The 17,246-nt window shown below is 64.2% G+C and overlaps 2 protein-coding genes across 2 annotated transcripts; one reads left to right on the forward strand and one right to left on the reverse strand.

Moving 5' to 3' along the window:
- The first annotated feature begins 70 nt into the window (after positions 1–70).
- Positions 71–13,294, forward strand: PCSK7 (proprotein convertase subtilisin/kexin type 7). The gene is made up of 16 exons (XM_066203308.1): positions 71–128; positions 1,045–1,524; positions 1,905–2,039; positions 2,425–2,590; positions 3,356–3,446; positions 3,987–4,041; positions 5,129–5,267; positions 5,838–5,938; positions 7,787–7,954; positions 9,019–9,126; positions 10,247–10,349; positions 11,026–11,182; positions 11,277–11,371; positions 11,499–11,592; positions 11,840–11,957; positions 12,092–13,294. The coding sequence occupies exons 2-16, from the start codon at positions 1,057–1,059 to the stop codon at positions 12,494–12,496; spliced, it is 2,403 nt and encodes an 800-aa protein (XP_066059405.1). The 5' UTR covers positions 71–128; positions 1,045–1,056; the 3' UTR covers positions 12,497–13,294.
- Positions 13,295–13,699: 405 nt separating this feature from the next.
- On the reverse strand, positions 13,700–16,860 carry TAGLN (transgelin). The gene is made up of 5 exons (XM_066203309.1): positions 16,757–16,860; positions 15,106–15,304; positions 14,640–14,817; positions 14,454–14,556; positions 13,700–14,241 (listed from the first exon to the last, which is right to left on the reverse strand). The coding sequence occupies exons 2-5, from the start codon at positions 15,283–15,285 to the stop codon at positions 14,100–14,102; spliced, it is 603 nt and encodes a 200-aa protein (XP_066059406.1). The 5' UTR covers positions 15,286–15,304; positions 16,757–16,860; the 3' UTR covers positions 13,700–14,099.
- Positions 16,861–17,246: the final 386 nt, after the last annotated feature.

Below are 17,246 nucleotides of genomic sequence, written 5' to 3' on the forward strand. Positions count from 1 at the left end.
CGAGCGGCACCGGGCGGAGCGCACGACCCGCGCCCCCGCCGCGCCGCCCCTTCCGCCCCGCGCCCCGGCGGATGTGACGCCGCTGTCAGCGGCACCGGGGTTCCGGCGGCGGCGGCGGCTCATGCCCGGTGAGCGCTGCGGGGCGGCACCGGCGGGCGGCGGGATGCGCGCCGGGCCGGGGAGCGCTGTGGCCGGCTCCCCGCGGGGGGAGGCGGAGGGGAGCCGCGGTGCTCTGCCCGCGGGGTGACCTCCGCGGTGTCCCCGGTGCCGGTGCCCGGCGGAGCGGGGAGCGCCGGGGCTGCCCCGGGGCGCTGCGCGGTGCCGCTCCCGGGGAGCATCGAGGGGCGCTTCAAAGCCCGAGTTTTAGGGAGGGAAACCTGGAGCTCGGTGTCCAGCAGCAGCTTCGGCCCATGAGTTGTGTCAGAGGGGAACGGAGCGGATCGCGGGAGGAAAAGGGCCGGGGCTGCCGAGCTCCGGGCACGTCCCAGGAGCGGCATCTCGGGAGGTGGTGTCCCCGCTCTGCGCTGCCGTGGCTTACGGAGTGCGGGTCGAACCGGGGCTCGGCGGTGATTTCCGCCCGTGCCAGGGAAAAGCCGGTTCCTCCGGCCGTGGGGCAGGTGAGGAACGAGTTCGGTGGGGCTGCTGCAGAAGAGGAACCGGCTCTCGGCTGCCCACGGAGCATGGCGTTGCCCGTGGTGTTTGTTCTGGGGAGCAGCGCATCAAGAGTTCCTTATCAGAGACGAGAGGGGGAAGTGGCTTCTCCTGCCGACCCAGCGCGGTGTTTCCTGGCCCGGGGCTGCCACCCAGCAGGCAGGGCAGGGCAGGGCAGGGCTGGGATCGATCCCTGCCCAGCCTGGGTGTGCCTCCAGCTCTGAAGCGCTGGGAAGAAGCTGGCTCGGCTGGGGTTTCCCGGGAAGGGGATCTGCTGTGCGGCGGGTTGGGTGGCAAGGCCCGTGAGGCTTCTGTGGGACCTTCAGGTGAGACCCTGGCCACCGTGTCCCTCCTCAGGAGGAGTTCTCATGGGTTTCACGTGTGCTGTTGCAGCCCGCCTGTCTGATGCCGCACTGGAGGCGGGGAGCGCCGCTATGGAGTGCGGGGATGGAGGCCACGCTCTGCATCCACACGTGCCTTTGGCTGAGCGCTGCCTGGATCCCCCTGGCCTGGCCGGCCGGGCCGGCCTGCGGCGGGCAGCGCGCTGCGGACACTGAGGGCCGCCACGGGAAGCTGACGTGGGCGGTCAGCTTGGATGCACCCGAGGAGGAGCTGGAGCAGCGGGCAGAGGAGCTGGCCCGGACTGCGGGGCTGGTGAACATGGGCCGTGTCGGGGAGCTCAAGGGCCATTACCTCTTTGCCTACCAGCCCGATGGCCGCGCGGCGGCCGAACACGAAGCAATAAGGAGGTCGGTGGACACTTTGTTTGCACAGCACGACAGCGTGCGGTGGCACTCGGAACAGAAGCTTCTGAAGCGCTCCAAGCGCAGCCTGCACTTTAACGATCCCAAATACCCCCAGCAGTGGCATCTGGTGAGTGGTTCTCCGGCTCCTGCTGCGCTCGCAGGCTCGGGCTGTCGTGCGGGAGGCAGAACAGCCTCTTTCTGTTCTTTGGTGAGGAGGGAGCTCGCTGAGGGCTCGCCCTGCCTGCCACGTGCTGGCTGTGGTAACGGCGGGAAGCAGCTGCTGCAGCTGTTTGCGCACTGGTGGCACTGGTGTGGGCAGAGGGGTTTGGCTGGAGCACACTGTGCCCTCCACGTCATGGCTCGAGCAACTACTGCTCGCTGTCAGCCTCAAACGATCTCCCCTGACTGTCCTGTGGCTCCTTCCCGTGCCGGCCCCAGCCCCTATGTCATACCCAGTGCAGCCAGGAGGTCCCCTCAGCGCTGACCCTGTCCCCTCACTGTCCTTAGAACAACCGCAAGAGCCCCGGGAAGGACATCAACGTCACGGGCGTGTGGGAGCGGAACGTGACGGGGCGCGGGGTGACGGTGGTGGTGGTGGACGACGGCGTGGAGCACACCATCAAGGACATCCAGCCAAACTACGTGAGTGCCTGCGCAGGCTGGAGGCCGGGCAGTGTGACAGGAGTGTGCGAGAGCTCAGAGTCCAACCTGCGCCGTCACCCTGGGCTCAGCCAGGGCGGAAAGTGCCAGCGGCAAACCTTTCCCGGGAGATTTTGCACCCGGGTTTCAGGGTTACCTGCCTTTGTGCAGCCCGTGGGAGGCAGCTGGCAGTGCCTGGAGCTGCCTTGGTTGGTCCCTTCCTCACAGCAGCAGATAGCAGTGTTGAGCTGCAGCCCCGTGAGGAGGCAGCCTCCGAGTTCCCGTGACTTCCAGCCTGTGTTTCAGCCCGTGTTGCGTTCTCTTAACTCCTGCTTTTCCCAAACTGAGGAGAGCAGAGCCCCAGCCCTGACTGAGGGTCTGCTCCCAGAGCCCAGAAGGCAGCTATGACTTGAACTCCAACGACCCTGACCCTATGCCCCACCCCGACGAGGAGAACGGGAACCACCACGGGACGCGCTGCGCCGGGGAGATCGCGGCCGTGCCCAACAACAGCTTCTGCACGGTGGGAGTCGCCTTCGGGAGCCGCATCGCGGGTACGTGTGGGCTCCAGGGAGGGCCAGCCCGCCTCACCCCGGGATCCCTGGGCTGGGACACGGCTCTGAGTCAGCGCTGCCCTGCCCGGGCTGGTTGGGCTGTTGCAGGGAGGGCCTGGCGCCTGCCTGAGCGCCTCTCCAGAGGAGCTGGCTGCTGGCAGCTTTTCCAGAGTGTTCCCGGCCTGCCTGGCTGCCAAAGTTTTGGCAGAGCAGCTGTGCCATGCTGGCTGAGCCCGGCAGTTGTGCCACGACGTGCCCAGGCTGTGTCTGGAGGCACTGGGGCAGCAAATCTTGGCCAGTCCCTCTCACTGCCCTGGCCCCTGGTCTCAGCTTTGCCCTGGGGGATTGGGCAGGGGCTAAGGGCCTGTGCTGTCTCTCTCCCCTGCAAGGCCAGGGAGTGTGTGCTGTGCTGCAGGATGTGTCCCTGCCAGGGCAGGGGACAGCAATGCCGGGACACCATTCTGTCCATACCTGGTCACACCATGGTCCCTGGGGTGCCAGGGGCAGTCAGGGCTTGCCCAGGGCACAGCAGGCAGAGGCTCCCAGCTGGCAGAAGCAGGGATGAGCTCCTCCTGTACCCACAGCCCAGGGAACGGGAGGGTTTGCCCCAGATCCAAGCAGGACCTGGCGCTGCCTCAGCCCTCCAAAGCTGGGCTGGCCTTGCGGGGTGAGCACAGTGGGGCAGCCTCGAGCCAGGAGTTTGTTTGCAGCTTCTGCAGCTCATGTGACCCGTGTTAGCCACGTTCCTTGTCCTCTGTCCTGCAGGCATCCGAGTGCTGGACGGGCCCCTCACGGACAGCATGGAGGCCATTGCCTTCAACAAGCACTATCAGATCAATGACATCTACAGCTGCAGGTGAGCCCCCAGGGGACTCTGAGCTAAGCTGCAGGCCCTGCTCTGCCTGGGGGCAGGGTCACAGCTCGTGGCTGAGTGCTCACACCATCCTCCTGTGGCTGCAGTCAGCCCTGAGAGACCAAAATCCTGCTCCTGGAGGCCTGTCCCGGGCTCTGCACAGCGCCTACAGTTGTGAGATCTCCCTCTGTGTGCTGCTGCAGCACGTCCCCTGGGCTGGCTGTGCTGGAGGGGACACTGCTCCCCACTGTGGTCAGGCAGCCCCAGCTGAGCCGTGTGACAGGGACTGGAATGTGTGAGAAGCCACTTGTTAAATAAAAATCAAACATTTTGTCCGCTGGAATCTGACCCAGGGGCACAGTGCAAACACGGCAGCGATGTCCCAGCAGCGAGGGGCCATCCTGATGGGTGGGAAAGTGCAGTGCTCTGCAGTCCCAGTCGTGGCGCTGGGAGCAGCTGGTGGCTGCTGGGAGCTCGCTGGGATGGCAGGAAGAGCCGCCTGTGGCTCCTGGGGCTGTCACCTCACCGCGTCTCTCTTTGCAGCTGGGGTCCCGACGACGATGGGAAGACTGTGGATGGCCCCCATCAACTGGGAAAGGTAAAACCCAGCCCCAGCAGCCCTGGGGGAGCCTGCAGGGCTTGTGGCTTCTTGCCTGCCCGTTCAGGCGGGGAGGGACACGTTGCTGTGACACTCGGCACGTCTGTTTGTGTCCCTCGGTGCCAGCGGAGGTTTCCCTGTCACTGTGCGGTTGGGGGAGGCGACGCTGCGGCGGGAGGGCAGCGTTCAGGCAGGGCAGGAGGAGCTTTCCAAGGAGAGGCTGGTTCCAGCAGGAAAAGGCTCTTTCACAACCTGTGCTACTGCGCTGGCAACTTGTGCAGCCCTCAGGATGCTCTCTGCTCAGCAGGCCGAGCTTTCCCTGTGCTCAGCGTGGTTCTCGAGGCAGGGGTGGTGCCTTTGGATACTGGGAGTAAAATAAGGGGGGTGGGATTGCAGTGGGAGGAAGAGTCAGAGCTGAGGCTGCTCCTTCTGAGGCCATTTAGGTTTTCTCAGAGCTCCTGTGCTGCAGAACTGCTGCAGAACACCCCCAGACTGCCTGTGCTGCAGCAAGGGGTCACCGAGGGGCCCCCAAACCAGCAGAGGGGTGTGGTTCTGCTCCAGTGCTCTTCTGCTGCGCTTTTCCAACCACAGCTCAGCAGTTCCTGCGCTCCTCGGAGCAGCGCTGACAGCCGAGCTGTTCGTTCACCATAACAAACGGTTTCCAGTTCTGCCAGTTAATTTATTCCCTTCCTGCCGGCAGAGACAGCTGGAACAAGCTCTGGGACACGGAGCACGGGCAGAGCTCGCTGTGCCACAGCACAGCCAGGAGGGCAGAGTGTACCTTCATCTGCCCGGGGGAGGGAGAGCAGGCGGTCCCTTCCACTGGGGTTGTGTTCCTGCTCATCCATCAGACGTGTCCCTGCCCTAGGTGGGGATGGAGTCTGGGCTGAAATGTGCCTGCAGGTGGGGCCCAGGGCGTGCCTCAGCACAGGCAAAGCCCCAGTGCCTGTGGGGCTGGGCACTCACAGAGGGGCAGTGGCTCTGTGTGGGCAGGGATCGCACGTGCTGGGCTGGCTGCTCTCAGACACCGCTGGGGTCAGTCTGGAAGGGCCTGGGAAGAGCCCCCCTGCCCTGTCCCTCTGCGCAGGCTGCCCTGCAGCACGGGGTGATCGCGGGTCGCCGGGGCTTCGGGAGCATCTTCGTGGTGGCCAGTGGCAACGGGGGCCAGCACAGTGACAACTGCAACTACGATGGATACGCCAACTCCATCTACACTGTCACGATAGGTGAGCCTGGCTCTTCTGTCTCCTCCCTCCCCAGCCTGGGGCACTGAGGTTATCCCAAAAGCACGGAACCTGCCCAGCTGGGAGCTGGCTGGATGGTGGGAATCCGTGGGAAAGTGTCTGGGAACAGGCATGGCAGTGTCTGGGGTGTGCTGGGCTTCAGCCCCTAAGCCTGCAGTTTGCTTCTGACCTGCAGAGCAAGAGGAGGCCAGAGAAATTCCTGCCTGTGTCCAGGCCTCCCTTGGGGCTGTGACAGACACTGCTCTGTTCAAGGAATGACCTGGAATGCAGCATTCCCATCACTTGTGTTAGAGGAGAAATGTGTAATCCACGCTTCTCCAGAGCAGAAGCTGCAGAAGATCTGTGTGATACTGAGCACAGTGAGGGATCATTTCTTGTGGCTGCCCTTCCTGTAGATCTTCCAGATGGGGAAAACAGAGGCTTGGTTCTGATTTCCCAGGCCCGGGAAGAGCACATCTGGCAGGAGAGGCTCTTAGGGGATTAACACCTTGAAATGGCAGCGGTTGGAGCAGAACAGGTTTCACGCAGCCGGTGCCTTTCCCGTTTTCCCAGGAGCTGTGGATGAGACGGGCTCCATGCCCTTCTACGCTGAGGAATGTGCCTCCATGCTGGCCGTGACCTTCAGCGGTGGGGACAAGATGATGAGGAGCATCGTGAGTACCTGTGTGTCCCCTGTGCCCTCCTGGCCACCCCGGGGGCAGCCAGGACATCGCTCCGTCCCCTCCGATTCCCACGCAGTTCCTCTGTGAGCCAGGGCATGGATGTGCCTTTTATCCACAAACAGAGGGAGGGTCCTGTTTTTCAACCCTGTGGGAGCTGCCACAGCCAGCCCCCCCTCGCTCTGCTCCCAAGGGATGCTGGAGCACAGAGGGCAGGGAGAGCATTGGGTTTTTTGAACCACTTGGCGCCAGCTTCCCCTCTGTTCTGGCACGTGGGCCTCTCCCAGTTGAATTTTTGAGAATATTTTTATCAACTTTCCCTTTCTTTTGCCAGAAAACGACTTCTTGTCAACAACGTGTCCTTTCTGCCCGAGCCAAGCAGCCAGGGCTGTTTTCCCCCTGCAGGCCTGGCCCAGCCTGTCCCTCCCTTGGTGCCAGGCTCTCCCCACCCCAGCGGTGTGACCCCTCCCTGTCCTGTGGGGCCAGCAGGGGCTGTAGAGCCCACCCAGCCCAGGGCAGCTTGGGGGAAACACCACTGGCTCCTGATGTTTAGGGTTGGGTTGTCCATGTTTGGGGGATCTCCCACCAGCACAGGTACTTCCTAAAAGCACTTTCCTGTGGCTCTGTGCCTGCCACAGAGCAGCTGAACCCAGGCTGGTCAAACAGGCTTCCCCACGTGCTGGGGGAACTGGGGGAACTGGGAGAGCCTGGGATCCTCAGCAAGCTCCTCCTGCAGCCCAGAGCCAGGGCAGGGATCTGTGCCCAGCCGGGGCACGGCACAATCGGCCACAGGGAGAGTAAAGCCCAGAACGGGGCTGGTTTTTGCTTTCAGAAATCACTGCAGTTGTCCCAGGCTGGTTTGGAAAGTTCTGACACTGGGAAAAAAGGGAACCAGCGAGGGCTCTGCTGCGTTCCATCGGGAGCTACAGGCTCATGGGTTGGTCTGGCTTTCCCCAGCGTGGTGTGAGTGCTTTGAAGGTCACAAGTGCATGTTCATTTTAAACACTGGCTTTATGGGACACTAACAGGGGAGCTGGCACTCCATGGGGCAGCCAGGGTGAGATCCACATGTGCCTTGCTGAACCTCACACAGCCTTTTTCAGGAGCACAGTCTGCTCCTGGACACCCTGGAGCTCCCTGCAGTGGTGCCAGAGTTAACTTCCCTGCAGCCATCTGCTCCAGCCTTTTTTTTTTTTTTCCCTTTTACCAGACCATAAACTTTGTGTGGTTTCCTTAATGGGAAGAATTTAATACAGCTTCTGGCACTGGATGTGTTTCCTACTGAAAGTTTGTGCTCTCAGGGTGCTCTGTGTGGGACACTCAGTGTCCCAGCGTGAGCTGGAGCCACTCACAGCTGGAAAAATGGGATGGAGCCAAGCAAAAACACAAACCCTTCAGATTCTGGGCTTTCTCCCCACAGGGAGCAGAGGCAGATGGATGCACTTGCTTTGCAGTGAGGTGGCATAATTTGGGAGCCTCCTGATGCCTCTTCAGAGGCTCTGTGTGCTCTGCACAGTCCCACACGGCCCCCCTGCAGTCTGTGATCAGCACTGAAGGTGAGGAAGAACCCAAACAGTATCTGCCAGGAGCTTCCCACAGAGTTGCTCAGTTAGGGCTAGTTTCTCTCTCTCTCTCCAAAGGGAGCTGTCTCCATGAATCGTTTCCCAGCTGGGATCACTGTCCCTGCAGTGAGGCTGTCCCAGGGACCCTTCCTGGCTGGCTGCGAGCAGGGGCAGTTGTGTCACAGGCCTGAGCTGGGGCTGCCAGGACCACACGTGCCTGTCCAGCCACCCCAGCGCAGCACAGTCGGCTGACAGAGGCCTGTCCCCTGTTCCTGGGCAGGTGACAACAGACTGGGACTTGCAGAAGGGCACGGGCTGCACGGAGGGTCACACGGGGACGTCGGCGGCCGCCCCACTGGCGGCGGGGATGATCGCGCTGATGCTGCAGGTGCGGCCGTGCCTCACCTGGCGGGACGTGCAGCACGTCATCGTCTTCACTGCCACCAAGGTGAGGGGCTGGCCCTCCCCTCCTCCCTGCCTCCTTCCCCCTGCTCCCCTCGGGGGTGCTGCAGGATGGCCGGGGCCCTGCTGTGCACATCCCTGTTTGTGTCTGCTGCCCCTCCATAAATCTCTCCCTCCTCTGGCTCCCAGCACGGGGATTTGCGTTCTCCCCTCACCCCGTGTTCCCTCCAGGAATGTGGCTGAGGCATTTTCCCCTGTCATCATAATGGATGGGTTATTTGCCTCAGGAATTGCCTCCATCTGCCAATGCAGGGTTCTTCCAGGGGCTCAGCAGGTTCCAGGGGCTCAGCAGGTTCCAGGGCCTCAGTGGGTTCCAGGGCTCAGTGGGTTCCAGGGCTCAGCGGGTTCCAGGGCTCAGCGGGTTCCAGGCTCAGCCTTGTGTGTGTGGTGACACCTCTGCAATGTCACCTCATGGTCCAGGCAGTGGGAAAGTGAGGAGCTCTGCCCTGCCCTGGCCTTTCCTGGCCTCTCCAGAGAACTGGGCTCCTGGAAACAGGCACAACAGAGCTGGGCAGCAAACACAGCCCTTCCCTTCACCCAGAGCAGGAGTGGGAACTGACTGGAGGGATGGGGCTTCTTCCACACCCTCTGGGGAGCAGGAGTCTGTGTCCAGCTGATGCTGTGCTCTCTTTGGCATGGGACAGTGTTTTCCATAACTTCCGAGCCAATGTTGCCAGAGCTGTACAACCCAATAAGTGATGGGACCCAGATCTGTCCTGCCCCAGCTCTTGCTGATATAAAGGACTCTGTTCCTTCTCTCCAAGGCTTCTGCCGTGCCACAGGCAGTGGTTTGGGCAGCAGGGAGCAGCTGGGATGTTTCAGAGCAGAGGCATTTGTGCCCTTTCGTGCTGCTCCGTTTCCTTTCTGAGGAGCTGGGAAGCCACTTTGTCCTGGGGTTTGTTTCAAACAAAGGTCAACCTGTTCCTTTCTAACAAGGCCACGTGGGTTTGCTTCCCCACCACTGTGGGATGTGTCTGGGCCTCCTTCCCTTCAGGCCTGGGGGTTTCAGGCTGCTGGTGCCCCCCCAGAGCACCCTGTGTGTCTTTGCAGTACGAGGACCGTCACGCCAAGTGGGACACGAACCAGGCGGGCTTCAGCCACAGCCACCAGCATGGCTTCGGCCTGCTCAACGCCTGGAGGCTGGTGAACGCTGCCAAGGTAATTCCCTGCCCTCCCACACCTGCCCTGTGGGCAGGCACAGCAGCCCAGCCCCACGCCAGGGACGAGTCCTGTCCTGGTGATGCCGTGGGGTGACACCACTGCCGTTGAGGGCCAGCACTCTGGCCACCATCCTGCTGGCCCTGGCTCTGAGGCTGCTTTTGGGATGAGGTCATGAGGCTCCCGGCAGTGCCTGAAAGCTGCCCCGAGCTTCTGCTCTCCAGCACTATATATAGCCATGGTGAGGGCCCTGCTTCACAGCAAGGGGAGCTTCGTCAGCAGCCCCAGCACCTTCCTCCCTCCACAGTGGCTGCAGGGAGGGTGTCCTGCCCCCTGAAACAGGCTGTTCTCAGCTGGCAGCTGCGGGGGAGTGGTGTGGTCACACCATCTCTTCCTCCTCTGGTCACACGGAGCTCAGGGCACATCCCTTTGGCACCTGGTCCCAGCTCGTGTGTGGAGCTCTGGGCAGCTGTGCCGGGTCACTGCTGCTGCCAGTGGTGCTCCCGGGGTCACAGGGACTTCCAGGCTGCTCCCTCTTCCTGCAGCCAGTTGGGTTCTGCTGTTCCCTGTCCCAGTGTACCGGGGTGGGAGTGGTACAGGAGCCTCAAGACACCACTCAAAGGCACTGTGACAAACGCAGAGCTGGGGAGTCCCAAACCTTGATGTGACAAACGCAGAGCTGGGGAGTCCCAAACCTTGATGTGACAAACGCAGAGCTGGGGAGTCCCAAACCTTGATGTGACAAACGCAGAGTTGGGGAGTCCCAAACCTTGATGTGACAAACGCAGAGTTGGAGAGTCCCAAACCTTGATGTGACAAACGCAGAGCTGGGAAGTCCCAAACCTTGATGTGACAAACGCAGAGTTGGGGAGTCCCAAACCTTGAGCAGCCCTTCTGGCTCCCAGGCAGTGACCTTCCCCCCTTTCCGGGGCATGTGGGCACTGCTCCCATCCCTGGGGTGTCACAGCAGCCTGTGTGTCCCAGAGCATCATCGGGAGAGGCCCCTTGGCCTGGGCCCACATCCAGCACAGGAGCAGCTTGTGAGAGCTGTGCGAGATGGAGGGCTGGATGTGCAGGGAGGGTGCAAGCCGTGCTGAACCCTCTCTCCTTCCCCTGGCAGATCTGGGAGTCCGTGCCATACCTGGCCTCGTACGTGAGCCCCGTGCTGAGGGAGAGCAGGAGCATCCCGCTGCTCCCGCAGGAGCTGGAGGTGGCCTGGAACGGTAAGAGCAGGTGTGCCCCGGGGAGCAGAGCCACAGCAGGGCAGGGCCGGCGCCGGGCTGCAGGAGGCCGGCAAGGGGTTAAGTGCCGGCCTGCCGGGGCTTCTCCCGCTGCCATCCCCGGGGATCTGCCTGCTGCTGATCCCCTCCCCACAATCCCACCCCGGGGAGCCAGCGGGGCTCGGGAGCGGGGCTGGGCAGCGGCCAGAGGCGCTCGGGCTGGCTTTGACCATTTTAGGAAATGCTGCGGCTCCCGACTTGGCGCGGCCGGTCCGGAACGGCAGCGCTGCTCCGGCTACCAGCGGGGAGCAGAGCCCGGGCCAGCCCTTCCCAGCAGGGCCTGCACACCGGGACCCCGCTGGCTCTGCGTGTCCTGGCCTGTGCCCCCTTAACTGGGGCCCCCACCCATCTACCCAGGCTCACCCTGCTGCAGAGGGGCTGTGGGCAGCAGCTCTGGGGCTGTGAGCGTTCCTGGAGCTGGGAACAGCTCGGGATGGGATGGGCCAGCCTGGACACCTGGCCTCTGCTCCCAGTCCCACACGGGGCGGTTGGGAAGAGGCAGAGACAACCTGTGTGTCCTGTTAAGTAGCACCACAGCCCCGTGGGGCTGGCTGGGAGTGGGGACTCCATCCCAAAGCCTTGACCAGCCAGCCTTGACCAACCCCTTTCCCTTTCCCAGTCACCCATGCCGACCTGGAGCTGTCAGGCATGAGGACCCTGGAGCACGTGGCAGTCACCGTCACCATAACCCACCCTCGCCGCGGCAACCTGGAAATCCGGCTCTTCTGCCCCAGCGGGATGATGTCCCTGATCGGCACCACCCGCAGCATGGACTCGTAAGCGCCCAGGGGACGCTGTGGGGGGCAGGACACTGGGGCCACGTCGGGCTCTGTGACCCCTCACGGGCCGTTTCCCCTCACCCCTGGGCAGGGACCCCAATGGCTTCTCGGACTGGACCTTCTCCACGGTGCGCTGCTGGGGCGAGGAGGCGCAGGGCACGTACAGGCTGCTCATCAGGGACACCGGTGGGTGCAGCTTCCCAGGGGGCCCTCAGGGGTGGTGGCAGCTCTGTGCCCTGTCCCAGGGAGCTGCCAGCTCGTCACCTGGTCTGCTCAGAGAGTTCCCCACTGGACCAGCCTGCTTCCTCCCCAGGAGACCAGAGCCTGAGGCCGGGCACCTTGAAGCAGTGGCAGCTGACCCTGTACGGCTCCTCCTGGTCCCCAGCAGAGATGAAGGAACGGCAGAGGTAGGACAGCACGTCCCCAGCTTGCTGGGGGCCAGGACAGGGAGGCTGAGGGGTTTATCCCTGCCTGTGAGCAGGGGGTTGGAGCTGTGCTGCTGCCAGGTGAGGCTGGGGCTGCCCTCACACCTCACAGGGCAGCCGTGGCAGCTCTGTGTGCTGAAGGAGACACTGCAGACCCTTTGTGGGCATTTTGGAGCCTGCCTGGAGCCCCCCTACCCACGGGGCCCTCACGGGGTGTCTCTGTCCCCAGGCTGCTGGAGGAAGCCATGAGTGGGCAGTACCTGAGCGGTGACTTCTCCCTGCCCTGTCCCCCAGGGCTGGACATCCCCGAGGAGCAGCGTTACACCATCACAGCCAACACCCTGAAGGTGAGCGTGCCTGCCGGCTGGGAACCCTGCGTGCCCCAGGATGGGCAGGGCCCTGCTCAGTGCTCTGTGCCCTCTCTGCTGGGCAGTGCTGAAGGGGTTCAGAGCTGTGTTTTTCAAGGGCTTTCCCTCTGCAGACCCTCCTGCTCTTGGGATGCTTTGCCGTGTTCTGGACATTCTACTACATGCTGGAGGTTTGCCTGACGAGGCACGAGGTGGGGCTGGACCTGTCCTGCCCCAGCCCCAGCAGCTGCAGGTGGTACCAGCAGGGTGGGAAGCACCGAGCCCTGGAGAGCGGCCTGGAGATGGAGTCGGTGCCCCTGTACCGGGAGAAGGACGTGGAGGAGGCCGAGATGGAGCGTGAGCACCTGGAGCCTGCCCGGGACGGGGGCGAGGGGTCCTGGACCCCCACCCACCCCAAACTTTGCAGCAATGGCAGAGCTGTGAGCTTCCATGAGGCAGCCCCCACTGGAACGGGATTCCTGGGCCGGGAGGCATCGAGTGAACTCCTCGGGGAGGACAGGGAGCGCCAGCCCTGCTGACTGGGGCTGGGGCCCTCCCTTGGTACGACCTTCCTGGGCTCAGGCAGCACAGACTCGTTCCTGAGCCTCCAGGGACCATTCCCACTGTGTCCTGCGGGAGGTGGTGTTGGAAGTGGCTGGGAAACGAGGAGAGAGTGCTGCTACTGGAAAGGGAGCTTCCCTTCCCTCCTCCTGGAAAACAGCAAGCCTTAAACCCTTTCCTGACTGCCCTGCCGGATGCTCAGGGCTCCCCGTTGTGTGTGGGGTGCCATTCCCACAGAGCCAGCTCCACACTGAGCCCCTTCCTGCCCCTGCAGCAGGGCCAGGACGTGTCACTTTGTCCCTGATTTCTGCAGAGCGAGCCTGGAAAACGAGAGAAGGCCCAGGCACTGGCATTTTCCCGGCTGGCAGCCGGCCTCTACCCACCAGTTCTCCCAGTTTAGAAGCAGGGAGTTATTTCACTCATCTCCAGCCAGCGCTTCTCCCTGCCCCCCCCCCCGTGCTCCGATCCTGCTGATTCCTCCTCTGCTGTGGGCACAGAGCAGCTGTGGGGTGGGGGAGGCAGGAACCAGCCTGTTTGGGGGCAGGATGGGGCTGTCCCTGTGTCACTGGGCACAGGAGCACCTCTGGTAGCAGGTGGGCCTGGTTTGGGCTGGGGAGGGGAGGCTGAGTTGCTCTGGCAGTGGCTCCTGCTCTGAGCAGGGTTGGCTTGTTCACATGTCCTTGGGTTCGGTGGTTTATTTTTTTAAAGCCGGGGTTTGTTTTTTAATCAGCAAAGCCCTTTTGTGTAGCTTTCCAAATAAAGCCTGAAAAACCCTCCTCTCCCCCATCCATCACTCTTCTGCCCTCCCAAAGCTTCCTCACCGTGGAAAAATGTGTCACACAACACTTCCCAGCCCCGGGGCCGGGGGGGGACCCTGTGCTGCATCTGTGGGGGCTGTGTGCCCTCTGTGCCCTGGGATAAAAGGGCAGGGGGAGGCAAGGGCTGGGCCAGAGCACTGGAAGGAGCAAGGACAGAAGTGGGTGTCATGGTTCAGCGGGGAGAGGGCAGAGTTTTCCAAAGTGGCCAGGGAAAATCCAAGCTCCAGCTTTGGTTTTCCCAGTTTTGGAGGTGGCAGAAGCAGCAGCTTTAACCTTTTGGGGAGAAGGACTCCGTCTTTCCAGGTGCCACCGGCCAGCTGCGACAGGGCAGGCGGGGAGGAAACCTCGTCGGGCCACGCCAGATGAACATAACCTTTTAATTTTGACAAAAACGAAGTACAAAACCGAGGCCAATTCTCCCTTCTCCCCGTTCGCAGGGATCTCTGCGGCAGTGGCGCGGGGCTGGTGCGGGCGGCGGGCGGGGCGGCGGCCCCGGGGGCCGGGGCGCGGGCCCGTCCCACCCGAGGGTGCCGGCGAGGGCAGGACCGGCTGGCGGCGGGGGTGCGAGGCCGGGGGCGGCGGCTGCCCGGGGGCAGGGGCTGCCCGGGGCACGGCGCTGGGGGGCTGCGGCCGCTGGCGGGGCGATGGGGCTGGCGGGCGGATGCTCCTCAATAAATACCAATGGACTGGCGGCGGCGCTGGGCCGGGGGGGAGCGGAGACGGAGGTCCCGGCTGGGGAGGGCTGGGGGCGGCTGGGGCGTGCCTAGCTGATGATCTGCCGGGGCCGGCCGTAGCTCATCCCCGCCTGTGACGCCCCTTTGTTGGTGCCCATCTGTAGCCCGATGATGTTCTTGCCCTCCTTCAGCTGGCTCTCGGTGAACTCCCGCTTGTGCTCCTGCGCTTTCCTGCGGGGCACAGCGAGAGGCCGTGGGGCAGCCGCAGCCCCGGCTGCCCAGGAGACCCCCCCGCGGTCCCCAGGAATGTCCCAGCCACTCTCCCTCCCCAGCTGAAAGTTTGGCATCCCAATTCCGCGTGCTCCGGGCCGCTTCCAGGCAGAGGAAAGAGCAGCCGCAGGACAAGGGAGCCCCCACGCCCAGCTCTGCACTCCCCCACTTACTTCATGAACCAGTTGGGGTCCCCGTGGTAGTTGCCGTCGTTCTTGGTGACTGCCAGGCTCCCCAGGGCCATCAGCGTCCTCTGCACCGCCGCCATGTCCTTGGCTGCCCAGGGAGAGAGGGGCGTGAGGACGGGCACAGCACAGCAGCCCTGGAACTGCCCCAACCCCGACTGCCCCCTCCTGCACCTTCGAATAGGTCCACGGTCTGGAATATGTCTGTCTTCACCACGCCATAGTCCTCGGCCGCCTTCAGGAACTGGGCAATCTGTTCCATCTGCTTGAACACCATGGTGGGCGGCGCGTCGGGGATCTTCACGGGCTTGGAGCCATCGGGGTAGAGGCTGTTCACCAGCCTGCTGAGCACCTGCCACAAGAGGAGCCTGGGTTTGCTGCGCTGCCCTCGGAGCTCCCCGTGCTGCCCTCAGAGCTATCTGTGCTGCCCTCAGAGCTCTCTGTGCCGCTCTTGGAGCTCCCCATGCTGCCCCCGGAGCTCCCCGTGCTGCCCTCGGAGCTCCCCGTGCCGCCCTCGGAGCTCCCCGTGCTGCCCTCAGAGCTCTCTGTGCCGCTCTTGGAGCTCCCCGTGCCGCCCTCGGAGCTCCCCGTGCCGCCCTCGGAGCTCCCCACTGGCCGCCCACCCCGGGGCCCCACTTACAATGCCATTCTTCAGCCAGACCTGGAAGCCCAGGCGGCCTCTCTCGGGGCGCCCCACGGCCGCCCCGCACTGCGCCACGATCCACTCCACCAGCCGGTCCTCCAGCTCGTCATCGTACTTCTTCTCAATCTTGGACTGCACATCCCTGCTCATGCCATAGGCTGGCCCTTTGTTTGCCATGGCTGCGGTGCTGGGAGACCTGGTGGCATGACAGGGACAGTCAGGCTGTGGAGATGCTGTGTCCTGTCCAGGGACCCCACAGACACCACTGTGTCATTTGCCTGCCCCTCTGCTGCAGTGGGGCCCTTCCGGCTCTTCCCTCGTCTCCACCCAGATGTGTTTGGAGGAAAATTCACCACCATGACCCCCAAAATCTGCCCAGACAGACGGGTCGTGTCCCGGCAGAGATGCCTCATGCCCAGCTCAGACTGTGCACAGGAGCAGCCTCATCCCTGTCCCTTGCCAGCTCTTGGCTGGCACGGATGTCCCTGGTGTGGCCCATGCCAGGATCCAGGTGGCAGGGTGACCACGTCGAGGCTGGCTGGCTGCGGCATGGTATGGTGGCCATGGTATGGTGGCCGTGGGGTGGCCATGGCACAGAGGGTGGCCACGGGGTGGCCTTGGCACGGCAGGGTGGCCTTGGCACAGCAGCTCCGGGGCCTGGGAGGAGCGCGGGTGAGGGGGGAGCAGTGGGAGCCGTGCCCGTGGCCTTGTAAGGACATGCTGCGGGCACTGATGGCAGGTAGCCGGCTGCAGGCAGGGCCCGAGGGTGCCAGGGAGGATGCCAGGGAAGATGCCAGCAGGGAGAGGCCCTGGGAGTGGCAGCCAAGCCTTTGGTGGAGCTGGCATCGCTCCTGCCTGCCCAGCTCCTTGCTTGGCACGATGCCTCCGGGTGCCTGCAGGAGCCGTGTGGATGTCCCTCACCCACACCCGGCCTCCAGCGGGCTCATCCCAACTGCTGGGCACCCTGGCACGGTGGGCTGAGACCTGGCACAGCTCAGGGCAGGAGAGGACACCGACCCCACCTGCTGTCAGCAGTGCAGGGGTGCCCCCCAAACCCCACGATTAACCCCACGGGCAGCCCCAAGCACTGCTGGGCACATCCAGCGATGCTACAGGTGCCACAGCTAATCCCACTCCGTGCCCTGGCCTGACCCGGCACTGAGGGGTCACACACGGCTCCCTCGGCCCCCGGCACTGCCCGCCAGCGCCGTGCCCATCTCCCGTCCCCGCCGAGCACCGGGCAGAAACGGGCACTGGGGGCTGGAGTTGCCCCTCCATCGCTGCCCGGAGCCCCGCACGGTCCCACCGCGGGGACCCGCAGCTGCGCAGCCCCGCCGGGAACGCGGCCCTGAGAGGCAAGAGCAGGACAGAGCCCCGGCAGTGACCCCAGCCCGAGCAGGGCGGCCTGAGCCTCCTCCGGGGAGCAGCGGTGCAGGCCGAGGAGCAGCATCCCCATCCCGGGGAGCCGCATTCCACCCGGAGGAGCGGGATCCGCGTCATCCAGCGGCAGATCGCAGTCCCGGCGGCGGCTTCGCTGTCCCAGGTACGGGGTCCCCATCCCGGGGAGCAGCACCCCCGTGCCGGGGGCCGGCGTTCCCACCCGGGGACCCTCCCCGCCGCCCGCCCTCCCCCCCGCGGCAGGACTTACAAGCGGCTGCGGACGGAGCGAGGGCGATGCTCGGCGAGGGACCAGCGCACTGCCCCGCGGGGACCCCGACCTTGTGCTAAAAGGCGGGCGGGGGACGGTGATGTCAGCGGGGCGCGGAGCCCGGCCCCCCCCAAACCCTCCCTCCCGGGGCTCCCGGCCCCGCAGCGCTCCATGACTCCATCCCAGGCACCATATTTGGGGAAAGACTCCGAAAACCAGCGGCGAAAGCCCGTGCTCGAGCATTCCCCGCGTGCCTCCGCCCCAGCGGGGCCGGGGCCAGGGCGGAACCGGGCCGGGGGCTGATGGAGTAAATCCTTTTATAGCCAGGCGGCAGCGCCGAGGGCTCCTGCCCTGACTTCATGGCTGGTTTTCCCGTGCGCTCACCGCCGGGAGCCGGGCCGGGAGCAGGGTCCCCCCGCGGGGATGCTGCGGGGACACGGGTGACACCCACGGTAGCTGCTCGGGGCTGCCGGGGCCGGCAGCGAGGCCG

The sequence above is a fragment of the Chamaea fasciata genome, unplaced genomic scaffold, assembly GCF_029207755.1.
Source record: "Chamaea fasciata isolate MVZ Bird 193981 ecotype frontalis unplaced genomic scaffold, bChaFas1.0.hap1 SCAF_24, whole genome shotgun sequence".
Classification (NCBI taxonomy): Eukaryota; Metazoa; Chordata; class Aves; order Passeriformes; family Sylviidae; genus Chamaea; species Chamaea fasciata.